The 27,559-nt window shown below is 38.7% G+C and overlaps 1 protein-coding gene across 2 annotated transcripts in view; it reads right to left on the minus strand.

The window, feature by feature from the left end:
* The window catches only part of Fnip2 (folliculin interacting protein 2), a 155,233-nt gene that overhangs the window by 45,738 nt on the left and 81,936 nt on the right, over positions 1-27,559 (minus strand). Inside the window, exons 1-4 of one of the 2 annotated variants that reach the window (XM_090343184.1) lie at positions 27,344-27,433; positions 25,705-25,776; positions 11,967-12,096; positions 242-443 (exon numbers count right to left, since the gene is read on the minus strand). In XM_090343184.1, coding sequence (XP_090199310.1) covers positions 242-443; positions 11,967-12,096; positions 25,705-25,756 — 384 coding nt within the window. In that variant the 5' untranslated portion in view covers positions 25,757-25,776; positions 27,344-27,433. Of the gene's footprint in view, positions 1-241; positions 444-11,966; positions 12,097-25,704; positions 25,777-27,343; positions 27,434-27,559 lie in introns of those variants that run through there. The other variant, XM_090343185.1, reaches the window with a different exon arrangement.

Genomic DNA, 27,559 nt, shown 5'->3' on the forward strand with positions numbered 1-27,559 from the left:
AGAAGACATACCTTTATAATTTACCCACTTAGCCTCAACAGAAATTGATATGACAATTAAAGCACTGAGGCTAATAATGCTCTCATGCTATCTTGATATACAACACCAGAGATCCTAAGGATCCATCATTAATAAAATGATTTAACTTCCTAAGGAAAGTGATGTGACACATAATCACAGATTCATCATTTTTAAAGCCCCACAACTGCCTATACTTGGAAGTGGACAAAATTACTGGTACCTTTTCAATTGCACTCTTCAGTCTGTTCATGTGAGATTCAAACAGGGGGAAATGGGAAAAAAAGAAGTCCTGGAAGTTTCGTTGTGCTTCTTCTTTCTCACATAGGGAAAAGATAATGCTGATGGCAATTTTCTTCCTCCTAACCATGGCTGGATTGGAACTACAGGTTTCTTCAGCTAAATTAAATGTTTCATCAGTCGATCTAAAAGAAAAAATAAGATTGCAAAGTTATCATACGTTAGTGAGATACACTGAAGGTAAACTGTAATATCACAGGATGACACCAAGAAAGCTAATTCAGAAGATTCAGAACCTTGACTTAAGAGTTCATCTATCCCCAGTTCTCTTCTGTGCATCCCCATTATAAAAATTTTAAAAAAATAACATCCATGTTATCTTAACATAAAAAGAACTGAACAAAAATAATATTATCCTCATTAAATTCGTTTCCTTTTCCCTCAGGATTATTGTATGTCACATTGTTGGGTTTTAGAGGGGTTTGTAAGATACTTGTTTATTCAGAACATAGGTCTAATGTTTTGGTTAACAGTCAACAACTGATGAGACTGTCAGAAGAGGAAAGATCCTATGTGGTATTCTGTTTAACACAGGTATCCTACTCGAACATTTGTTTGTAGTCTCAGCTGACTTTCCTAAGGCTATTAAAACCATTAGGCAAACCTAATTTCTCTGACTGCCCAGGTAAAACCATGGGACCCACTGAGCTCTCTGAAATTCCTCAAGCAGAAAGACTCTCTTTTGTTTAACATAACCTTTAATAAACATATTAAACATTGGACTCTATGCAGCTTTATTCATCTTCATCTCTGTCCTATAAACAAGAAGCAATTGTGTCATCAATTTTAACATACGAAGAGTGCCATCTACTGAATTTCTGCAAGATTTCCATGGCTATAATAAAGGGGCTAGCTTTTGTTAGTTCTGCAGTACTGAGAGTTTGGACTCAGCACCTTATACTTACTGGTGAGTGAGACAATGTTGAGCCAGACCTTCCACCTCTTTTACACTGGTTAGATTTAGGACAGGGTCTCTCTCCCCTCCAAGGTGAGGCTTCCAGTCATTGCTGAGATCCTATGCATACACCACTGGTTCAACTTCCCTCTGTGAGATGGGAGTCTTATGAACTTTTCTCCCTAGGCTGGCCTCAAGTCATACTAATTGATCCTTTTAGTCTCTTATGGAACAAGGATTACAAGTATGAAAAACAAGTACCAGGCTTATAATTACATACAATATATATATATTTGGTGGGGGGGGGTTATGGGGTGTGAACCCTGAGCCTGGGCACTGTCTCTGAGCTCTTACAGCTCAAGGGCAGTAGCCTGGGCCTGGTGCTGTCCCTTGGCTCTTCAGCTCAAGGTTATCACCCCACCCCTTGTGCGACAGCCACATTTCTGATTTTCCAGTGGCGGCTGATTGGAGATAAGAGTCTTAAGGACTTTAGTTCCCAGGGCTGCTTTGAGCAAAGATCCTCAGATCTCAGCCTCCTGAGTAGCTAGGATTACAGGCATGAGCCACTATGACTGGCTTTATAATTATATTTTAAGTATCATTCTACAGAAAAAAAAAAAGGACAGCGAATGTGTTTACTCCAAGTCACAGGTATTCTGGCTGTTTTAGGAATCAAGAAACTGAGGCATTGTGCTTACTCAGTTGCCTCTAAGTAAGCTTCTAGGTAAGAGTGTCAGTGTTAGAATCCAGGGTTTCTGCCTTTTAGTCGGGGCTCATCTGCTGGACAATGGATATGACTAGACTCTGGCTGGTACTTAATCTGCTCACGACACCTGATGCATTATGAGACCAAAATAGCTGAGAAACTTCAAGCTAGAAACACCACAGATACACAGTAAAAAAAAAATTCAATGTTTAGGGGCCGGGAGTTTGGCCTAGTGGTTGAAGTGTTTGCCTAGCATGCATGAAGACCCGGGTTCGATTCCTCGGTACCACATACATAGAAAAAAGCCCGAAGTGGTGCTGAGGCTCAAGTGGTAGAGCTCTAGCCTTGAGAAAGTCCAAGGACAGTGCTCAGGCCCTGAGCTCAAGCCCAGGACTGGCAAAAAAAAAAAAATTCAATGTTTAAAGACGCTATTTAAAAGAAACGTAATTTCACACCTTCGGCAACACAATCATTTCTCCTATAAAATATACAGATAGGGCTGGAAATATGGCCTAGTGGTAGAATGCTTGCCTAGCATTCACAAAGCCCTGGGTTTGATTCCTTGGTACCACATACACAGAAAAAAACAGAAGTGGTACTGTGCTCAAACGGTGAAGTGCTAGCCTTAAGAAAGCCCAAGGACAGTGAGCAGGCTCCAGTTCAAGCCCCAAAACTGGCCAAGAAAAAAAAAATGCAGATATAATTACTGACTTCAGGGCCAGGAGTTTGGCCTAGTGCTAAGAGTACTTGCCTAGTATTCACAAAGACCTGGGTTTGATTCCTAGGTATCACATACATAGAAAAAGCTGGAAGTTGTGCTGTGACTCAAATGGTAGAGTTCAAGAGGTTGAGAAAGCCGAAGGACAGTGACCAGGACCTGAGGTAAGCCCCAGGACTGACCAAAAAAAAAAAAAATATATATATATATATATATCAAGGTTTTTCCTTCAAAAGAAATCAGTTTGTTTCTACACATATGAATACTTCTTTATGAAGAAGTATTTAAAGATGAGTATGAATACTTATTTATGAAGAAATGTTTAAAGATGACAAATTTTAAAATTTTCTCTAAGTCATAAATAAGAATAATTTTTTTAAATTATGACGGTAGTAGGGCTTGAACTAAAGGGCCTGAACCCTTGCTTGGCTTTTATTGCTCAAGGCTGGTGCTCTACCACTTACACACACTTCACTTTCAGCCTTCTGTGGCTAATTAGTTAAGAATCTCACAGATTTGTCTGCCAGGGCTAACATTAAACTTTAATCTTAAGATTTCAAATACCTGAGTAGCTAGGGTTACAGGCTATGGTATTTCAAAAAGTTGATCATGCTGGCTGCTGGTGGTTAATGCCTGTAATCCTAGCTATTCAGTAGGCTGAGATCTGAGGATCACAGTTCAAAGCCAGCCCAGGCAGGAAAGTGTGAGACTCTTATCAATTAAGCACCAGAAATGGCGCTGTGGCTCAAGGGGAAGAGCAGTAGCCCTGAGCTGAAGAGCTCACAGAGAACACCCAGGCACCCAGGCCCAGAATTCAAAAAAACAAAAAACAAAACAAACAAAAAAAACCCCAAAACTGATATTTTGATTACTATCTTCATATTGCTACCACAACTCATTTTTAATCTTCAGTTATTCAACAGATAAAGGATTGAAATCCAGAATGTACAAAGAGCTCAAAAAATTAAACAATACATGGGCAAATGAAATGAACAGTTCTTAGAAGAAATATAAATGGCTAATAGATACATGAAGAAATAGTCAATATCCATAGTCAGAAAGGAAATGCAAATCAAAACTATGTTAGAATTCTATCTTACCCTAGTCAGAATGGTACTCATCAAAACAAACAAACAAAAATACCCCCAGAGTGCTCCCACCTGTAATCCTAGCTACCCAGGAGATATGAAGATCTCTGTTCTAAGTCAGATCCTTATCTCCAATTAACCCCTATCTAAAAAAAAAAAAAAAAAGCCAGAAGTGGAGTTGTGGCCCAAGTAGTAGATCTGACCTTGAGCTAAAAAGCTCAATGACAGTGTCCAAGACTTAAATACAAGAGCCCAAGAGCAGCTCAAAACAAACAAAGCCTAAACAACAAATGCTAGCCAGGATTCAGGAGGAGTAAGGAACTTTAATACAATGTTGGTGGAAATGCATAGTACAACCACTATGGAAATCAGTGTGGAGGTTTCTCAAAAAACTAATAATTAGTCTAATTCATGACCTCACCATACCACTGCTGGGCATATATCTGAAGGAGTTTAAGTCAATATACAAAAAAGACACCTGTATGCCCATTTACATGCAGCCAAATACTTCACATTTTGCTCATTTGCAGAATCCAGACTTTAAAGACATACATACAGACATATACACATACTTATATATACATATTTACATATACATATAGAACTTGATTATAACTAAAAAATTACTTGGGGAAATGAGGGAGAGAAGGGTGGGAGAGAGAATGATGAAAGGTAAGTAATACTGAAGTACATTTTGTCTCTGTAAGAACATGGCATAACAATGAGCGTGCCTCAGATGAGAAAGGGAACGATCCCTTGAGCATCGCTGTGGAAGCAGCCAATGCTGATATTGTAACCTTGTTACATTTAGCAAGAATGAATGAAGAAATGCGGGAATCAGAAGTACTTTATGGACAGCCAGGTCAATATTCCACCAATGACTATACTGAAATGCAGTATAAAAAATGCAATCAGTTTACAATTGGAACATTCAAAGATCTTTAGATAACAAATGAGATAATACAATATTTTATAACCTACCAGTAAATTGTGAATTGTTCGCTCTGTACTGTAAATCACACACTTCTTGGGTGGCTTATCCTGAGCCAAGAGTTTGGCCTAGTGGTAGAGTGCTTGCCTAGCATTCACGAAAACCCAGGTTCGATTCCTTGGCACTACATACATAGAAAAAAGCCAAAAATGGTGCTGAGGCTCAAGTGGTAGAAATCTAGCCTTGAGAAAGTCCAAGGATAGTGCTCAGGCCCTGAGCTCAAGCCCAGGACTGGCAAAAACAAAACAACAACAAAACTCATAACTTCTATTACAGTATATGTTGACTAGCTATATTTAACTCTGGCTGCTGAATCCCTGTATGCTGTACAGATGTCTTCCATATACATTCCAGTGAAGTGAATGGAATGATATTCTTTATATACTTACAGCAACACAATAGTTGTTTCATTTTAGTTTTCCAGTGAATGTAGCATAATTGTTTTCTTTTTGTTATTTAAGGAATTTCTATAAATTGTGTGTTCAGGGAAAAAAATGTGTTTAGCATATAAAAAGTAAGTATGGAAAAGAGCAAGAAAAAATGTATTGATGTTCTGTATTCTAGTTTTTCAATGAGTTGAAGGTTTAAACTAAAAATCAGTAAGTTTAGAACTCCACAGTGGAAATAACATTAGTTGAAAAGATTGAAGAGAAGGTTCTTGTTTTTATCTTTACTCCTAGTAACTGTAAAATATTTGTTAGATAAGTAAAAGTATTTAGAACAACAACAAAAAAAGAACATGGCATAAGAAATTTTATTGAAAGCTGCTAAGTACAAGGGTAGGGAGACCAGAGAAGAATAAGCATCAGAGGGAGTTACTCTAATTAAAACATATGAAAACATAATTTATACACATATATACACATATACATATGAAAAGGTAAATAATTTTCATCTAGGCATGATGGCAACAGAATTTCATATTCAAAGCCAGTCTCAAACCAATTGAAAATGTCAGTCACCAAATTGTATTATATACATACATGTTGTGTTTATATACATATATATGTATATATATTTACACACACATATCTCATGACGAACCATATGTATACACATTGTAAAATATGTACAAATAAAAATGTTGAAGAGAGCAAAGGTAGTTATAATACTAAAAAAAAGTGCCAGACACAGGTTGAAACTTTCTCAATAAGGACCAGGAAATACAACAAATCAGAGAAAGGCTGGATAAGTGGGACTGCATTAAACTGCAGAGCTTCTGTATGGCAAAGGACATAGCTAGTAAATTAATTAGGAAGCCTACAGAATGGGAGAAGGTCTTCACTAATCATACAATGGACAAAGGCCTCATATTTAAAATATATCAACAGCTCAAAAAATTGAATCACTCCAAAACTAATATCCAAAATAACAACCATCCCATTAAAAGATGGGTCAAAGACTTAGAGAGTCTTCTCTGAAGAAGAAACAAAAATGGCCTATAGATACATGAAGAAATGCTCGACATGTCTGGTCATAAAAGAAATGCAAATCAAAACAACTCTAAGATTCCACCTCACTCCAGTTAGAATGGCCAGGATCAAGAAAACTACTAATAACAGATTCTGGAGGGGATGTGGCCAGGAGGGATCACTACTACACTGTTGGTGGGAGTGCAAACTTGTTCAACCACTATGGAAAGCAGTATGGCAGTGCCTCAAAAGACTAAACATAGAGCTCCCCTATGACCCAGCAATTCCACTACTTGGCATTTACCCAACTGTCCAGAAACAAGGGCATACTAAATCCACTGGCACAATAATGTTCATTGCAGCACTATTTACCATAGCAAAGATATGGAACCAACCCAGATGTCCCTCAGCTGATGAGTGGATCAACAAGAGGTGGTATTTGTACACAATGGAATTCTATGCTGCTGTCAGAAAGAATGACATCGCCCCATTTGTAAGGAAATGGAAAGATTTAGAAAAAAATCATATTAAGTGAAGTAAGCCAGTAGCAAAGGAACATAGGCCCAATAGTCTCCCTCATTTGTCATAATCAGTAGAAACCTTGGGCTCTCCTAGCAGAGATTTACAATAGAACAAAATCTAGAGACATTAGGCCAAATAGTACGACACTAAATGTAAGGACCTTCAGATAAGGAAACAAAAGCCATATAATGAGTGACTGTTGTTCTTAAGGTACTATGTTATTGCTCATCTCTTTTGCCATCCCTTGGTTATCTCATATTGTTACAATATTTCACCTTGTTATCTGATATATTTTATATATACTTAATTAGTTATTTGAAATTGGATAGGGAAGGGGGAAATCAAGATAAGCGGGGGGAGGGTGGGAGGGAAATGGGGACCATGTCATGAGAAAGGGTACCAATGTTTGTGAAGTTATGCACCTTCTATCTGGTGAATATAATGTAACCCTTCTATTAATCACAATAAAAAATATTTTTAAAAAGTGCTAGCCACAAATATAGAAGTGTTAAAACAATATTATACTAAGATCTGTCATATAGACATTTAACATCACTTTAGGAGGATCCCAGGCTTAGTATATTGTCCTTTGACTGCCATTTGGGAATCCTCTTAACAATCTAGTCTTTGGTCTTACGTTGCTGAAATCTAATGGAACAATTTAACTATATGCAAGGAGTAAAGACATAATGGGGCAGCTAGTACATGGATAAAGCATGTAACCCTGGCCTCAACAACTTGCCTGGTGGTCAGATATAAGCCTGCTGTCTGAGGAAGACCAGGGTCCTTGATCCCCCAAGGCAACAAGGCTAGGACTTGGATACAAATTGATGGCTTTGACAACTACAACAACAGCAATGGCCACTATTGTGGGACAAGGATAAGAAGAGAGGGGAGGGAGGGATGCCGACAAGAATAGCAGTTAAAAGTCTGCTTGTCCATAAAGCTTATGCCCATTGCATCTGTAAAACTATTTCACTTTCTGACCTGAGCCCAAACACATTAAGTTATCAGAAATTAAAAAAAAAATTATACATGAACATCACAGCAAAGTATATCAAGTAGTTACTAGAATTCAACAAACAGTTGATAATCTCTGGTTTTAAGAATTGCTAGAGTAAACTTACATAGCAAATTTTCTGGGCTGGCAGTATGACACAAGTTGTAGAACATTTGCCCAGCCCAGAAAGTATAATGTGGGAACCCCAGATCCTTTAGGCACTATGTCTAGTTACAAGAAGTAGAAGTGGACAGTGTGCATGAAGATTTCGTCTACCATCCTGGTGCCTGCGGGAAGGTGTCTATAGAACAGGCAGTAGGAAAACTAGAGTTCAGAACCTAGTACTGCCCTCTCAAAAAAAGCAAAGAATCACACATAGAGAAACAAAAAGTACTGTATATGCATGTGTGAAATAGCACAGAAGACTCCCTTGAATCATTAAGAAAAAAGAATGTCAGGAATGTAAAACAGGTCCTGCCCAAGATGTGGATACTAGCAGGAGGAAAGAAAGCTAGCAGGAAGAAAGAAAGCAAACAAAGAGTAAAGGAGGGTAAATGCGGTCAAAATGCTTTATATACATGTGTGAAAATGGCAGAAGGAAGTAATGGAAGAGGTGAGTTTGAACATTGTATGCACATATGGTCTTGTCAAAATGAAACAACCTTGTACAATTAATTGATGTTAAAGAAGATGTAGGAAAAATTTAGTGTAACGATTACTATAACTAAAAGATTCTTAGGTGTCAAATTATTACTAACAGACTATTTTGAAATGAATATTTCCATATGTTTGAAGAATGTGATAGAATCACAATGATTTAACACATCAACAGACATTCCTAGTTCTAAAACTCATGTGGACATTTTTCAGTTTCTAAGATGTTCACAAGTTATAAGAAATGTCAAAAGAAAACATTAATTAGCATTATATTAAAATTTATACTCATCTAATATGAAATTCAGACATACAAAATGGATTTGTATAAAAACCAATATGCTTTTGGAGAAAATGTCCCACAAGAACCATCTGATATAGGTGTACTGAAATTTCTATTGTATTAGACATTTATCCCAAATTTCTACTTAATGAGACATTTGCCCTAATCACATTTTCCCTAACTTTATTTTATCATAAAGCTCCAGCAATACTGGACTATGAATTGATAGAAAAGTAAATCTCTAAGTTAAAAATTATCAAAAAGTGTTGGCCACTTTGAAGTTATCAGGAGCAACTAGCTAACACTGCTGTTCGTGTAGACTAAAGAGCAAGCTGGTAAACATATAAATTTTATTTTTGGCTTATTTTTTATTGCAAATGTGATATACAGAGGGGTTACAGTTATGTAAGTACACTTCTTTATGAACAGTGTCACCTCTTCCCTCATTTTCTCCCAGTTTTAAGTATAAATCTTAATTTAACAAATGAATCTTCAGGAAAGCCAAAAAAAAAAAAAACACCTTATGATGGACCACATTAGTTACTGTATTATTTTAAAACACCAGAAAAGTTATTTTTAGATTTATATGTTTATGCTGTAAAGGTATTTTTAAAGACAAGGCCTTTTAGTCGCATTTTTGCTGCTATATTAACAAAGGGCCTGGCCTGCTCATTTTGCACTGGCCCCATAAATTATGTAACCAGTGCTGACTGCATAACCAAGATTTTTTATTTATCTATTTATTTTTGCCAGTCCTGGGCTTGAGCACAGGGCCTGAGCACTGTCCTCAGGTTTTCCTCAAGGCTAGAGCTCTACCACTTGAGCCACAGTACCATTTCCGGCTTTTTCTATATATGTGGTACCAAGCAATCAAACCTGGGTTTTTTGTGTATGCTAGGCAAGCACTCTACCACTAAACCAAACTCCCGGCCCCACAAGACTTTTTTTTTTTTTTTTAAAAAGGAGAGGGAGCAGTATTGGAGTTTGAATTCAGGGCCTATGCTTGCTAGGCAGGTATTCTATCACTTGACATCAGCCCATTTTTGGCTTTAGGTACTTTTCAGCTTTTGTTGCTTTACTTACAGTCACCTGCTTAACTGGGATCACAGGCATGAACTACATACCTAGCTTTTTAGTTAAGATGGGTTCTTGTTATATTTTTGCTTGAGCTAGCCTTGAACCTTAATCCTGATCTCCACTTCCGAATTAGCCTGGTTTTCCAGGCTTTATGAATACAAAATACTTATTTAGGCAGTTCATAAGTGATTCATTAGTTGCCAATGGCCAGGTCTCTGTTCAAGTTAAAATTCTAAAGAATTTCAGAGGAGTTTAAGTCCACAGCCTACTTCTGCTGCAAATCTGAAACAATCCAAAGCATATTTAGTAGATACGTCTAAAGGGAAAACTTTCCTGATTTGTCTTTTTTATCACAGAGGCTGTCATAATACCAAAGGGAACAACAGTGGCACTGCCAACTTAAAGAATATAATAATGATGCCAATAATATTCTTGGTCAATTTTGTCAGCTATATCCTGTATTCTGGCTAGTCACATGACTTGTTTTATCACATTATCCTGATGAAGATGAGGAAGCAACACATAGAATCCATATAATGAGCCAGCCATCGTGTCTCACACCTATAATTCTAGCTACTTAGGAGGCTGAGATTTGAGGATTGTCGTTCAAAGGTTCAAAGCCAGCCCGAGCAACATAAAGCAGAGCAATATAAAGCAGAGATTCTTATCTCTAGTTAATTACTAGAAAATGGGAAGTGGGGCTATGGCTCAAGGGTAGGGCCGTAGCCTTGAGCTGAAGAACTCAGGGACAGCACCCAGGCCAGAGTTCAAGCTCCATGACCCCTACCCCCAAAAAAGAGAATCCACATAATGAGTTCTATCATTGAAAGAAAGGCAAAGCTGAGATTTGTCCTCGAGATTTGTCCTCATATCTGATCCAAAATCTCAATCGTTCCACTCCAAGTCTACCAACCAAATAGCAAGCAGCCCAATGAACCGTCACTGTCAATTTTTCTTTCCATCTTGCCCTTCCTTTCACAATCTTGTACTTCACATCTAGCTGTGGCATTTATCATATCAATATTTTTATGTTCCCTACTAGTCCACCAACTAGCTAAGTCCAAGAACATAGCTGAACCATCTTTACTTCTTCACAAATCCCTATACAATTTAGGTTTATTAGTAAACCTAATAACTCAAACCACTGACATGTGAATTTCTTTTGCATATGAAAATTGACTTTGAAAATTTTTGAATTATAAGAAGTACAACTTTGTCTTGGAAGCTACTGAAGTTAACATCAGAAGTAAACTTCAGATTGCAAAACCAACTGAAATGCAGGTAGAAAACACTTTAATGTGTCTCTACTCTCATACTAATACTTGTTTAATTTAAAAGTTTAAGTTGTACAAAGAGAATAAGTTCCTAATATAACCATAAAAATAAATGTTATGTATTTGTTATATACTTTCAAGTAGCACAGGAAAATCAAAGAGGAGATTTGTTTTATCTCTCCTTAATTACAGAGCTGTATCTAAAAGATATCTAGCTTAAAAAGATAGTATATGCTATAGAATGAGGCTAAATGAAAGGACCTCCAGGATATGGAAACAAGAACTATATAATGTGTGATTATTGTTCTTAATGTACTATGTTATTTCTCATCTCTTTTGTTGTCCCTTGGTTATTCTCATATTGTTACATTATCTTACCCTGTAATCTGGTATATTGTATACACAATTATTTGTTTATTTGAAATAGAAAAGGGAAGGGGGGGAACAAGATGAGGGGAGGGGGTGGGGGAAGGAAATGGAGACAAAAACATGAGAAGTGGTATCACTGTATGTGAAGTAATGAACCTTCTACCTGGCGAATATAACTGTAACCCTTCTATTAATTACAACAAAAAAGATAGTATATGCATGTTAAGAACAAGTCTAGAGCACACATGGCTGGGACAACAACTACCTGGGTATTACCCAATATCTTATAAATAAAAACTTGTTTTTCCTTTTTTTTTTTTTTTTTGTCAGTCCTGTGCTTAAGCTCAGGGCCTAGGTACTGTCCTTGGATTTTCTCAAGGCTAGAACTCTACCACTTGAGCCTCAGCACCACTTCTGGCTTTTGAACCCAGGTCTTCAGGCATGCTAGGCAAGCCTCTACCACTAGGCCAAACTCCCAGCTCCTCATTCCTGCTTTTAAAGTACTAACTGGTAAGCTTTCAGGCTAAGCCAAAGCTAAGCACAGGTATCAGTTCTTTTTCCACTGACAACAGGCAAGGATGGTAGCCCTGCCAACTGCATTAAGCTGCCAACTGTATTAAACTCGTACTTTTCTTAGCAAGAGGAAACTTGCAACTCACCTCCTTGGAATAATGCCATTTTCCAAACTTGTTGTCTGGCTTCGAAGCCATCGGCGCTGATAACTGCTGGAAGAGGACGTAGAGGAGCTTGGAGAAGGGAAAGGTGTGATCAAAAGGCTGCTTAGTGAGGCTGAAAAGGAAATTTAAAAATTTAAGTAAATAAGTCTATGTAACTACATGTACTTGACATTATAAAGGTATTTAGTACTATAGAAACATACATTAAAAGTGGTTATGTGAAGCTGGGTGCCAGTGGCTCACACCTGTAATCCTAGCTACTCAGGAGGCTGAGATCTGAGGACCACAATTCAAAGTCAGCCTGGCACAAAAGTCCATGAGATTCTTATCTCCAATTAACCATCATAAAACCAAAAGTAGTGGTATGGCTCCAAGTGTTAGGGCACCCAGCCCCAGAGTTCAAGCCCCATAACTGACCAAAAAAATGGTCATGTGGCTCGCACCTGTTAATATTACTGACTCAGAAGGCTGAGATCTGAGGATTGAGTTTCAAAGCTAATACAGACAAAAGTCCTTGGGAATCTCAAACTAACCACCAACTCCCAGCCCAGCCCCAGAAGTAGAGATTTGGTTCAAGTTGTAGCAGAAGTAGAGATTTGGTTCAAGTTGTAGAGCACTAGCCTTGAGCAAAAAGGGACAGGAACAGTACCCAAGCCCCTAATACTGGTATATATATATACACACGTACACACACACAGTAGTAAATTTTATGCTATGTTTATACAATTAAAATTCTATACAGCATTTATGGAGTTTATTTATGAAAAAGAAACACAAATAGGGTTCTACCAGTCATAGGGTGAGGCTCCAATTTTTCTAACAAAGATTTATGCATAGCCAAGAAAAAAAAATTGGCAGAGTCCTGATATGTAGCCCAGACCGGCCTGAACTCTCAATCTTCGTCCCTCAGCCTCTCAAGTTCTAGAATTACAGGCATTACCACTATACCTAGGTAAGAAAAAAGAAGGAAAGCACATTAAAATGAAATCAGGATCACAGTAAGTTCAAAAACTATCAGGCTCATATTATATAGAACAAATTATTACTCATCTGCAGTAAAAAAAATTTTAAGCCAGGCGCTGGTGACTCACGCCTATAATCCTAGCTACTCGGGAGGCTAAGATCTGAGGATTGCGGTTCAAAGCTAGCCTGGGCACAAAAGTCCGTGAGACTCTTATCTCCACATAACTACCACAAAACCATTGTGGTTCAAGTGGAGTGTGGTAGCCTTGAGCTGAAGACCTCAGGAACAGTGCCCAGGCCCAGAGCTCAAGCTCCACAACAGACAACAACAACAATATTAGGTAGTTGTGCAAAACAGCATCATTTAACAAAACAGGTTATGAATACAATGCATCTTGATCAATGTCACCTCTTTTCAACATTCTCACCCATACTCCCAACACACCCTTTAACATAGTCCTTATTGCACAATTGTAACCAATGCTTTATTACAAAGGTATTTATACATATTTCTCCTTGAATGTGGTCCCCTCTCCCAACTCCATTTCCTTCTTGCCTTTCTTTTCTTCTTTCCTTCCTTCCAGATTCCCAAACAAGCATGAGGCACCAATGTCTGACTCCCCATTTACAAATATACAATACGGACGTACATACGTATGTACGTGTGTGTGTGTGTTGGTTATGGGACTTGAACTTGGCCCAGGTGTTTTCCCTGAGCTCTTCAGCTCAAGGCTACCACCCTACCCCTTGAACCACAGTACCACTTCCGGTTTTCTAGTAGTTAATTAGAGATACAAGTCTCACGGACTTTAGTGCCCAGGCTGGCTTTGAAACAAGATCCTTAGATCTTAGCCTCCTGAGCAACTAGGATAAAGGCATGAGCCACCACACCCAGCATACAATATTTACTTTTCTTCCTTTCAGCTTCCTCCTCATACTCCTAATTGCAAAAGAATAACTTCTAATCTTGAGTGTACTTTTGCTTCCACAAGTTTATATTCCTAATGGAATAAACTATTTCAGACTATAGTAACTACTGTAATATATGCTAATTTAGTAACAATTACTACTATTGAGTAATAGAATGGTTAAAGTAGATCCCTTAATCGCTGTTCAGAGGTCTTTATGAAATTGGGAAAACTCAGCTGAGACTTAGATGCCAACAAGCTTCACCCATGGAAAGGACTCAATGCAATGTACTCCAGATATTCTAAAGCCAGCCCGGTCCAAAGCCAGCCCAGGCACTAAAGACCATGAAACTCTTATCTTCAATTAACCACTAGAAAACTGGAAGTGGTACTGGATTCCAGGGGTAGGGTGGTAGCCTTGAGCTGAAAACCTCAGGGACAACACCCAGGCCCAGGGGTAGGTGTAGCCTTGAGCTGAAGAGCTCAGGGACAACACCCAAGCCCAGAGTTCAAGCCCCAAGACTGACAAAAAAAAAAGCAACTCAATAAGCCAAGAACTCCAGAGAAGTTACAATTTTATTTAATTTTTGTTGCCAGTCCTGGGGCTTGAACTTAGGGCCTGAACGCTATTCTTGGGCTTTCTCAAGGCTAGTGATCCACCACTAGAGCCATAGCACCACTTCCAGTTTTGTTTTGTTTTGCTTTGTTTTAATGTAGGTGGTACCAAGGAATCAAACCTTGCATCACTAGGCAAGCACTCTACCACTAGGCCAAACTCCTGGCCCAATGAGACAATTTTTGAAGTTTGCTTTTTCTGCCGAAAAATGTGAACATGGTGTCAGACATGCAGCAGCCTTAGTACTATGCAGACACAGGGCTACAGCAAGTGTTGTGAGGTCAAACAGTTTACAAAAACATTGTGCACAATCCCTACTCTTCTCTTCTGCAGCCATGTAGACAGATATTCAGGCAATATTCCCATTAAAATAAAAAAAAACCACATTTGTGAGCTGGGTGATAGTGGCTCATGCATATAATCCTAGCAACTCAGGAGGCTGAGATTTGATAGTCATGGTTCTAATCCAGTCGGGGTGGGAAAGTTCATAAGGGTCTTACCTACAATTAAGCCGGGGGGTGGGGGGTGGGGGAGAGGGGAGTCCGGAAGTGGCATGTGGCTTAAAGTAGCAGAGTGCTTGCCTTGAGCAAAACAGTTCAGGGACAGCACCCAGGCCCTGAGTTCAAGCCCCATGACTGACACAAAAAAAATTTTTTTTAAAGAATGCATTTGTTGAACTGAGCTCATTATTTCCTTTTCTTGACTCATTTTGTACCTACCTTCCTGGCCTGCATCTAGCTTCTATTTACTCTTTTTTAAAAGGGCATATTTGTACAGACAAATCCACATGGCCTTCTCACACCCTATATTTTTTTTTTGCCAGTCCTGGGACTTGAACTCAGGGCCTGGGCACTGTCCCTGAGCTTTTTTGCTCAAGGCTAGCACCCTACCACTTGAGCCACAGCTCCACTCCTGGCTTTTTCTGTTTGTGTGGTACTGAGGAATCCAACCCAGGGCTTCATGCATGCTAGGTAAGCTGTCTATCACTAACACACATTCCAAGGCCCAAATCCTATGCTTTGTGCTGGCTGTCCCCATGCCTGTAATGTCTTGCTCTCATTTTTACAGAGCAGTCCCTCTGACATTCAAATCTGCTGAAATTCACCTTCTACAGTCCCTTCCCTCAACAACCAATAGTCTTTCTTTTTACTGTCTGTTTCTTGTATACTGAATAACAACTCCATGAGATCAGGGCATACACCTACCTGAAGACCCACACATATATCCAAATAAAATGCCTGCTGTGTATGTACTAAAAAACATTGCTGAATGAGGAATGCATTACCCACAACTCAATGATTACTGTCTCAATCAGTAAGTATAAAAGAACAAAATATGGGCTGGGAGTTTGGCCCAGTGGCAGAGTGCTTGCGTAGCATGCACAAAGACCTAGGTTTGATTCCTCACATAGAAAAAGCTGGGAAATAGTACTGTGGCTCAAGTAGTATAGCTTTAGCTTTGAGAAAGACCAGGAACAGTGTTCAGGCCCTGAGTTTAAGCCCCAGGACTGGCAAAAAAAATAAAAAAAGAATAAAGCGATAAGGGGTGGGGAGAAGAATAAACAATCAAAGTGCTAATGCATTTGTAAAAGTGAAAATGATAGATATCATTTGACTTCAAAGATGAGAACTAGAAAGAAATGAAGAAATTTAAGTTGTTTAAACTACATTTGAAGCTCACATGTAAGACAAGCAAAGAAAAGCAATGCCAACTAAAAAACTCTATATAGGGTAAATATACAGGAAGACATTTTCCATTAGATAGTTACATATGCATGCAAAGAAAAGAACATGCCAAAGAACCAAGCTCCCAGTGACATCTGCTGCCAACATAAAATGGGTCAATACCTACAACATGAGCTGTGAGATACCTATGATAAAGACACTGGCTCTGAATGCAGCTAAGTGTGTGTGTGTGTGTGTGTGTGTGTGTGTGTGTGTGTGTGTGTGTGTGTGTGTGTGTGTGTGTACTCAAGCCTTGGTGCTGTCCCTGAACTTCTTTGCTCAAGACTAGTGCTCTACCACTTGAGGCACAGCTTCACTTGCGGCTTTTTGTTTGGGGCAGTTAATTAGAAATACAAATTGCACAAACATTTCTGGCTGGCTGGCTTCAAACCACAATCCTCAGATCTCAGCTTCCTGCATAGCTAGGATTATAGGTATGGCCACTGGCACCTGCTATGCAGTTAATTTTTGCATTCTGCAGACTGGTTAGGAGGACAGAAGCTCAAATTTTATCAGAACTCTAGAAGGGCTTATGACAACCTCCCAAGGAAGACAGACAAGTAGGTGGGAGATAACTCAGCTGCTTCAGAGACCTTCTACCCTTTCATGTTCCAACAAGATCACAGATTGTATTGACAAGATTCAGACATGCTGAGCTCAAGCTTGCATTCTGTGCGCATGAGTACAAAGTCAACAGGTACCATGCTTTTCCCCAGGCAGACAAAATAAACAGTGCTTGGAACTAGAGTATGGTTTGGGGCAAAGCATGAGCAAAACTCTGGATTCAATTCCTAGAACTGCAAAATAGAAAAAAAAAAATCAGTACTCTCTTCGATTCCTATTTTTCTCTACCAAGTACTCCATCAGTTAAGTCAGTAACTCATTCTGGAACTAATGGACTATTACTCTGCATTACATCATGGGAAATCATGCTGTAATATTTGATTGCTGATAGTGTGGCAGCCTCATCCCCGCCCTTTCCTCTCTTTCTTCTCCTCATCAGAACAAGCTCATGAAGAAGCCTGGGTGTACTATGCTTTAGTGCCTATAGAAAGTTCAGACAACTTGCAGCAACCCCCAGCCCAGAGTGACCACTATAATATCCCAAGCCAGCCTCCTTTCCCTGTTTTTTCAAGTTATTTTCTGGCCAACTTGGAAAGCCCACCTTGTTCCTCCCCTACCAGAAGCCCTTCATTGTGAAATAAAACTTTCACATTCTTTTGGTATGCGAATGTAATGTCATTAGTTTTGACTCCAAAACTAAATGTTGGAGGTAGTATCTATATTTGTGTACTTGCTAAAATTTTTTTGGAAAGGTTTTCAGTTTTGAGGGTTTTTTTTCAGAGGGGAAAGGAGATAGTGCTGGGGCTTCAAATCAGGGCCTTGCACTCTTAACTTTTTCAACAAAGTCTCAGACTTGTCTCTCTGATCTGGTTCCCAACCATGATCATCTAATCTCTGTCTCCTCAGTAGCTAGGATACAGGCATGAGCCATCTAAAAATTAAACACTTCCATAAATGTACTTGGTAGTATGTATTAACAGTTTCCTTCATACTGACATATTCATTTTATTACTTTGAAGGCCAAAGGAAATACCATTGCAAAGAAATGCCCATTGGTTTTTTGTTTTTTGTTTTTTTTGCCACTCCTGGGGCTTGAACACAGGGCCTGAGCACAGTCCCTGGACTCTCTCAAGGCTAGAGCTCTATTACTTAAGCCACAGCACTACTTCTGACTTTTTCTATGTATGTGGTTCCTAGGAATTGAACCTGGGTCTTCATGCATGCTAGGTAAGCACTTTACCACTAGGCCAAACTCCCAGCCCCAACTGTTATTTTTATAGCCAATGATTTGAACACTTAGATGGGGAAGAGCCCAGAAATCAACTATGACTAGATAAGAAGGCTTATGATTCTTGTCTCAATCTTAGCCTTCTAAATCTTATGCTTTTCAATTAAGACTTTTTTTACATTTCAGCTTCTATACTGACCACTCTTCTTCAAAGCCATTTTCTATTTCTAAACACAATGGATAACTCACAACTGGGAGAATCTGGATACTTATAGTCAAAAGGTGCCATATCACCCACTGGTCTCCACTGACTGACCTTTTACTTTCCCAGTACTGGTAATGGCATCATCCTTTGCTTGTTTTCTCAAGTCAGAAGCTGGAGAATTCTGACTCCTTCCTCCCTTCCCTCCCCCATAGCCATACCTCCTTAATCAGTCAGCTCTGAAAATACTATTTTCCTATATGCCTGAAATCTCTTCTCTCTTAAACTATTTGAAATTCCTAATAAATACTAAAGTATCTTGAAGCTATCTTTTTTATTTACATCAGTAAACATGATATATTAAAAAATATCCAGAATGAAAATGAATTTCTACTACTTGTACCAGCTTGTATTGCTCTCCAAAAACAGTCTAGCAATGAAAAAAATGGCTGACTAAAGGAAATATCCAAGACAATTCTGAAGAATTTGTTGTGAGTTTTTTTTAATTAAGATTTTATTAACAATGATTTTTTACATCATATTTCAAGTGTCATGTTTAAGTAGTCAAGAAGGGAATCTCTATATGCAATCACTGGCACATAAGTTTTAGAACATAATTAAAATTAAGCTGAGACTTTGTATGCCATAGACAAATATCCCATCATAGATAGTATATACCCCATCACAGATTTTTAAATTGTTTTTCATTATTTCAAGATACTTTATTATCAAAACAGGTCCCAACACTAAGCTTCTGGCCCTTGCTGCCATTGTACAAGCTACAAATGCTTGCTTGGCAGTGAGGGGCACTCTATAATATGTTGGAAAAGTAAATAAAAATCCACAGAAAATAAATATGCAAAGTTTCCATAAGAACACAGAAAAGTGTGGCCCCATCTCCTAGTCTTCTGAACAATTTTGTAAGTACTCAAAAATATCCACCACATTGCATGTGAAATCCTGCATGTGATAGGAAGACTGAGGTTTGGAGCCAGCCCAGGAAGACAGATTTGAGTCATTTTTACATCTAATAAACCAGTAAAAGGCCAAAAAAAAAATCCACCACAGATATGGGCACAAGGAGGAGGAAACCAAGTAAAAGAGCGTCCAATGGCCAAAGCTGGAAGAATTTGAGAAAAAACTACACTATCTGCCAGGTGCTAGTGGTTCATACCTATTATCCTAGCTACTCAGGAGGCTGAAATCTGAGGATCAAGGTTCAAAGCCAGCCCATGCACTAAAGTCCATGTGAGTCTTATCTCCAATTAACCACTAGAAAACTGGAAGTGGGGCTGTGGTTCAACTGGTAGAGCAGTAGCCTTCAGTTGAAGAGTTCAGGGATAGAGCCCAGGCCCCAGAGTTCAAATCCCATAACCAGAAAAAAAAATTGTTTTGACTCCAAACTGATTTAATGACAAAGCAAATAAAGGGGGAAGAAAAAACTCATCCAGACAGAAGAATTCCAAATAATTTGTATAGATCTTCTGCCCTCAAGGAAGAAGATCACATTTATGAGTCTGCCTGGTTATCCCCCTGGAAAGTGATTAAAAAAAAAAAAAAAAAAAAAAAAAAACATCGATGGTACCAAATCCATAACCTCAGCCTATGTATAAAAAGAACTATCAAGCTTAGGGCCAGGAGCATAGCCTAGTGGTAGAGTGTTTGCCTAGCATGCACAAAGACCTGGTTTTGATTCCTCAGTATGACATACACAGAAAAAGCCAGAAGTGGTGCTATGACTCAAGTGATAGAGCGCTAGCCTTGAGAAAGCCCAAGGACAGTGCTCAGCTCTGAGTCCAAGCCCCAGGCCTGACCAAAAAAAAAGAAAAAAGAAAAGAAAAAGAAAACCATCAAGTAGCCAGAGACTGTGGCTCACATCTGTAATCTTAACTGAGTAGGAAGGCTAATATCTGAGGATCACAGGTCAAAGTCAGACCAGGCACTAAAGTCCATGAGACTCTTATTTCCAATTAACCACCAGAAAACCCGAAGTGGTACTGTGGTTCAAGGGGTAGGGCGGTAGTCTTGAGCTGAACAGCTCGGGACAGCACCCAGACCCAGAGTTCAACTCCCACAACCGACAAAAAAAAGAAAAGAAAACCATCAAACATATTCTTCTAATGGGATCAAATCATCTTGGAGGAACAGAGCAAGAGGAAAGAGAGTAAGATAGAGGAAGAGGAGAAGGAGGAGGAGGAGGAGGAGGAAGAAAAGGAGGGGCTAGAGTACTATAAACACAAAAAGGACATTAGGCAGCAAGTAAACTATGTTAATGAAAATGTGTCATTAATGTCAATATTGGCAGTTAGTTATCACATTCTTTCAATATTTTTTTTTTGCCAGTCTTGGGGATTGAACTCAGGGCTTGAGCACTGCCCTTGGGCTTCCTCAAGGTTAGTACTCTACCACTTGAGCCGCAACACCACTTCCAGCTTTTTCTATGTATGTGGCACCAGGGAATTGAACTCAGGGCTTCATTCAGGCTAAGCAAGTACTCTACCCCTAGGTCATGCTCCTGGCACTTTCAACTTTTAGACTTCAGATAAAAGTTACAGAGCTTATCCAGCCTTTCTCTGATTTGCTGTGATTCTTGGTCCTTATTAAGAAAGTTTCGACCTGTGCCAAGGAGGCCTAGTGTATCTCCTATTCATCCTTGTAAAGTTTTCAGTGTGTCGGCTTTTACCTCCAGGTCTTTGATCCATTTGGAGTTAATTCTAGTGCAGGGTAACAAAGAAGGATCCAACTTTAGTTTTCTGCAGGTGATTAACCAGTTCTGCTAGCACAACTTGTTGAAGAGGCTATCTTTCTTCCATTACATTTTTTTGGCTCCCTTCTCAAAGATTAGGTGACCATAGGTCTGTGGTTTAATATCTGGGTCCTCAGTTCTATTCCATTGGTCTTCAGGCCTGTTCTTGTGCCAGTACCAAGCTCTTTTGATAATTATAGCTCTGTAATAGAGTCTAAAGTTTGGATTTGAAATTCCTCCTGTGCTGTTCTTTCTGCTAAGAAGTGTTTTTGCTATACGGGGTCTTTTATTATTCCATATGAAATTTTGAATTGCCTCTTCTATTTCTTTAAAGAATGCCATTGGGATATTGATGGGTATTGCGTTGAATTTGTAGATAGCCCTTGGCAGGATTGTCATTTTCACAATGTTGATTCTTCCAATCCAGGAGCATGGGAGGTTTTTCCATTTCCTTAGTTCTGCTTTAATTTCCTTTTTCAGGGTTTTAAAGGTTTCATCAAAAAGGTCGTTTACATTCTTAGTTAAGCTAATTCCTAGGTACTTTATTTTCTTTGAGGCTATTGTGAAAGGAGTTGCTTTCCTGATTGTTGCCTCGTTCCTCTCACTGTTGGCATAGAGGAAGGCAGTTGATTTTTGAGGGTTGATTTTATAGCCTGCTACCCTTCCAAAGTTTTGAATCAGCTCAAGGAGCTTAGAAGTAGAGTCTATAGGATTCTTTAAATACAGAATCATGTCATCTGCAAAGAGGGATAGTTTTACTTCCTCTTTCCCTACTTGGATCCCCTTTATGCTTGCTTCTTGCCTTATTGCACTGGCTAGGAATTCTAATACTATGTTAAAGAGGAGTGGAGAGTGTGGGCATCCTTGTCTCATTCCTGATTTTAGAGGGAATGGCTTTAGCTTTTCGCCATTAAGTATAATACTAGCTGTGGGTTTGTCATACACAGCCTTTATTATATTGAGGAATGCTCCATGGATTCCTAGTTTCTCCAGAGCTTTTAACAAGGCTTGTCAAATGCCTTTTCCGCATCTATTGAGGCAATCATGTGGTTTTTGTCCTTGCTCCTGTTGATGTGTCTACCTCACTCCAGTGAGAATGGCCAGGATCAGGAAAACGAATAACAACAGATGCTGGAGGGGATGTGGCCAGGAGGGATCACTACTACACTGTTGGTGGGAGTGCAAACTCGTTCAACCACTATGGAAGGCAGTATGGCAGTGCCTCAAAAGGCTAAAATAGAGCTCCCCTATAACCCAGCAATTCCACTACTTGGCATTTACCCATCCATCCAGAAACTAGGGCATACTAAATCCACTAGCACAACAATGTTCATTGCAGCATTATTCACCATAGCAAAGATATGGAACCAACCTAGATGTCCCTCAGTTGATGAGTGGATCAACAAGATGTCATATTTGTACACAATGGAATTCTATGCTGCTGTCAGAAAAAATGACATTGACCCATTTGTTAGGAAATGAATATGATTTTTTCTAAATCTTTCAAGTGAAGTAAGCCAGACTCAAAGGAACTTAGGCTCAATGGTTTCCCTCATTTGTCATAATCTGTAGAAATCTTGGGCTCTACTAGCAGAGATTTGCAATACAGCAAAAACCTTGATACATAAGGCCATTTAGTATGAAGCTAATTGAAAGGACCTCCAGGATATTGAAACAAAAGCCATATAATGAATGATTGTTGTCCTTAATGTCCTATGTTATCTCTCATCTCTTTTGCTGTCCCTTGGTTATATCATATTTTACAGTATCTCACTTTGTTATCTGATATATTGGATACATTTGTATTTGGTTATTTGAAATTGGATAGGGAAGGGGGAAAAACAAGATGAGGGGTGGGGGTGGGGGGGAGGGTAATGGGGACCAAGACATGTGAAAGGGTATCAATGTATGTGAATTAATGCACCTTCTATCTGGCAAATATCATGTAACCCTTTTATTAATTACAATAAAAAATATTAAAAACAAAAAAGTTACAGAGCTAAAAAAAATAAACATGCCTTCAGCTTTTGTTCATCTTCTTATGTTAATTAACTCTTAACACTTGGAACTCCTATTTCAGACCTAATCTAGATTCCTCCACATTTTAAGTTAGACAATGAGAATAAACCTTAGAAAACAATTTTTTTTTGGAGGGGGGGTAGACAGGAAGGCGGAGAGGGGTGGGTCTTGAGGCTTGAAATCAGGGCCTGGGCACTGTCTCTGGATTTTTTTTTTTTTTGCTCCACTTCTGGCTTCTTTCTTTTTGGTGGTTAATTAGAAGTAAGGATCTCATGGATTTTTCTGCCAGGGTTGGCTTCAAACTAAAATCCTCAAATCTCAGCCTCCAAAACAGCTAGGATTACAAGTACTACTGAGAACAAAATATTTTAAGAACATACTAGAGGGCTGGGATGTACTTGTAAGTGCAACGAGCTAGGTCCAATTACCCCCCCCAAAAAAAATTAAATAAAAACATACTGCATTCTTATGCAGAGAGAGAGAGAGAGGGGGGGGGGGCACACACACGAAAGAAAGAAAGAAAGAAAGAAAGAAAGAAAGAAAGAAAGAAAGAAAGAAAGAAAGAAAGAAAGAAAGATTGATTCACTCAAAATTGGATCAGTCTCCCAAGTCCCTCTCATGGATGAAAATATTCATATATGCCTGCCATCAACTTGTCGCTTTAAATGTGAACTTAGCCCCTTTGATTGCTTTCAAAGGGCAAGGAAACATAGTTTTTTTTTTAATTTATTGTTATTATAAAGGCTACATACAGAGTAATTACAGTTACATAAGTCAGGTAATGAGTACATTTTGGACAGTATCACATCTCCCTTACAAATGAGATTTTGACTTACATAACACGGACTAGGAAAAGGAAAATTTCTCTCCAATAATGTTTTTGTTGATGTTACTTCCTGCAAAATCTGTCTTTTTTTCCCCAATCAAGAGGCATACACAAATAAAGCAAGAAAACTCAGACTAGTGAAGTCCTATTCATCCTTCTTTCTTCATTGAATGACGAGCCTCTCACCATAAAAGGTAAACACAATGAATCCCAGCAGCCACTATGGTAGGAATTTTCACTAAGGGTCAGCTAGGTTACAAAGTTGTGCTTCCCATTCCATTACCCATGAGGAAACCGGTAACTTCTTGCTTTAAGTTAACGTAACTACTTGGACCCAGTCCTGCCCATATGAGTCCCTAAAAACAGAAGGCTGAGACCAGGGATGCTACATGTTCTTCAGGGCATACTCAGTCACTGATAATGCCTAAGAGTTACTTGATTTTACCATAAGGAATGATGAAGATAACCTGAGCACCACTCAGTATGAGTAAAACCAGCACATGTTATCTTTTACTTCTGATTTTTCTTGTATAAAAGTTGCTATAGGCCAGGGGTTTGACCTAGTGATAGAATACTTGCCTAGGTTTAATTCCTCAGTACCACATACATAGAAAAAAAGCCAGAAGTGGTACTGTGGCTCAAGTAGTAGAATGCTAGCCTTAAGCCCAAGGACAGTGCTCAGGTCCTGAGTTCAAGATCCAGGGCTGGCAAAAAATAAATTGCTATAAGTGAAAATGACATGAGTCCCATCAATGGGATTTCTTTTTTTTTTTTTTTTTTTTTTTTTTTTGCCAGTCCTGGGGCTTGACCTCACAGCCTGGGCACTGTCCTTGGACAATATTTGCTCAAGGCTAGCATTCTGCCACTTAAGACACAGTGTCACTTCCAGCTTTTTCTTAGTATGTGGTACTGAGGTATTGGACCCAGGGCTTCGTGTATGCCAGTCAAGCACTCTTACCACTAGGCTACGCTCCCAGCCCAGATTTATATTTCTGATCAAAAGTTCCCAAATCAACTTCACAGAAATGACTCTGAACATGAAATTGATCTATTTTAACCACAAATAAATGTGATGTCTGTATGTTCCTGTACATATCAAACGGATTTAGTAAAATTACATTTTCCCTCTCTGAAGAGACATTTCTCAGCATACACACTATACTTATCAATTTGTGTATTAAGATAAAACATTTACATACCAAAAGTTCGCATATTTGGACACATAGGACTATCTTAGAAAATGGAGTAGGAAGAAAGGCGAGAGAGGAGAAAGTTGAGGAATAGGCAGAAGAAAGGGAAAGTGAAGGAAGGGGAAGAGGTAAGGGGAAAAAGGAGAGGAGGGGGAAAGGAAGAGGAGAAGAGGGGAGAGAGGAAGGAAGAGATGGGAAAGGAAGGAGGAGAAAGAGTAAAAATGGAGAGATAAAAAGGGAAAAAGGGAGGGAAAAGGAGAGAAGGAGGAAGGGTAGAGAAGAAAGGAAAGGGGAAAAGAGAGAAGGAAGAGAAGGGAGAAATAAGAGAAGGGGAAAGGAGAGGCAAAGAAGAGAGGAAGAGGGGAGGGGAGAAGAGAGAAAAAGAGGGAAAATTAGGGGTGAAAAAGGGAGATAAGAAGAGGAACGAGAGGAAGAGAGGGGAAAGGAGAAGAAAGAAAGTAAAAAGAGGGGACAGGAGAGGAAGAGAAGGCAAAGGAAGGTAGAGGATAGGAGAGAGGAGGAGGTAAAGAAGAAAAAGAGAAAAGGGAAAATGAGTGGAGAGAAAGGCGGGAAGGAGAGAAGGCAGAGGGGAAAAGAGAAATGTGAGAAGCAAGAAAGGGGTAGAAGAGAGAAGTGAGAGACAGTGATAGAGACAGACATACTTACTTCTCCCTTTCAATTCTACACTTAAGTGGATGGCCTGAAGTATTAATTAAACCATTAGGAATAAATACCTGATCGAGCAATGCCACTGTCCCTGTCTTCATTCTGTCCTCTGCTTGGCATATCAACTGGTGTGCTGTGTGCTAATATACAAGTACAAAGGAAAACATGTTATTAGGCTTTCCAAAGTCAAGGAAGTGTTTTTAAAGTCACAGTAATGTTCATACTTCAAAGGAGATTACCATTATTTGGACTAAGTTTAAATTAAATACATAAAAAAAGGATTAAAGAAAGGAAACAAAATAATCTGTCTTTATTCTACTGGAGCACACAGACATTTTTGAATGATATTCAACTCTTGAAAGAGAACATTTCATACATTTAAAGAATGTTCCTGTGCTCATAACCCTCCTCTGTGCTCATAACCCTCCTCTTAGCAGATAGAAAATACTTAAAATTCATTTCAAATATTTCTTACTCCACTTGTTTCCATATACATCCATACACAATACTACTGTGCAGTTAATAAGAAAAACTCATGCCCTGAATTTTCAGAATTCATGCCTAAGTATCATAGTCAAGTATCAGAGTCTTCCAGGAAGGCCTTCTACTATACTGTATATTTTCTGAGCTGGAAAAACAGATGAAAAGTTGCTCTATTGAGTTTTACAACACACAAAAGGTCCAGAGTCCTGTCAGATAGCTGCCAGTATCTTTTCTTTATTAAAGAATTTATTAACATTGATTTTTACATCATATTTCAAATGATGTGTTGTAACAAACTAGTATTCAAGAAGGAAATCTCTATATACAATCACTAGAAATCTCTATATACAATCACTAGCACTTAAGATTTTTAGAACATAATTAAAAATAGGTTTGTATGTCATAGATACATATTAATCTATATAATAAAACATTATTTCTATAGTCATAAATTTTTATGTCTATGTAGTTTGCCAGCATCTTTTGAAGCATGTTTATTTTCACAACTTCCAAGATAGAATATGAACGTGTACCCTTTACTGTAAGTAGCTGAGAGGGCATCAGTTTCATTAGGGTGTCAGATAACTGGGGCACTCAACATATTTCCATCTACAAAGCTCAACAAATAAAAACCATTTATCATAGTAACAACCTTAAATTAGTAATAAAGATCCTACATTTATTAACTTTTGCTAGCCTTTACTAGTCTTAGCTAGCAAAGCCAGTAAAATCTCAAGATACCCAGAAGACTATGCCTACTAGAAACCTAGAAATTGTACTTACGTATATAAAAGAGACAGAAAGAGATAGACAGATCAATAAAGAGATATACCTTCCATGCTATTATTAGAGTGACATTTAGAGAAGCTACATGCATGTAATGGTGCAAGTGGGTAAATGTATAATGGACACCAGGGTAAAGGAAAAGAACTCACAGTAGCAGAAGAGGCTTAGGAAAATCAGGAAAAAACAATGCTCTTAGAAACACTAAGGGCTCATTCAGCTCAAAATCAGTTTATACTATGCTACTAACAAAGACATTTACAATAGAAATTTAGAGGTAGAAATTTCAAAATATCATGAATTTGACTACATTTGAAACTAATATCTTATCCCAAGAGCCCCTTGAATTTCTAGAGAAGCACAAGTAGATTTCCCCCCAAGAACCTGCATAGAATTTATTAATGTGTGGGGGCCACACTGTGCTCAGCATTCCACACAAACCTGCAAAGAAAGAAGCACTCCGGGTGAGCCGGAGAGGTCCTCCTTCAGCCACCCCTTGCAGCAGTTTGCTGCTGCAAGCCTATAGCAGACCTAGAGCAGAAACACACAGAGGACAGAAAACAAAGTACACACACATATACACAAAATAAACATAGATTAAAGATAATGCAAAACCAAACCAAAATAACACAACACAACAAACTCAAATAAAGCAAA

Source organism: Megascapheus bottae, chromosome 13 (genome assembly GCF_031878675.1).
Source record: "Megascapheus bottae isolate mThoBot1 chromosome 13, mThoBot2.hap1, whole genome shotgun sequence".
In the NCBI taxonomy this organism is placed as follows: Eukaryota; Metazoa; Chordata; class Mammalia; order Rodentia; family Geomyidae; genus Megascapheus; species Megascapheus bottae.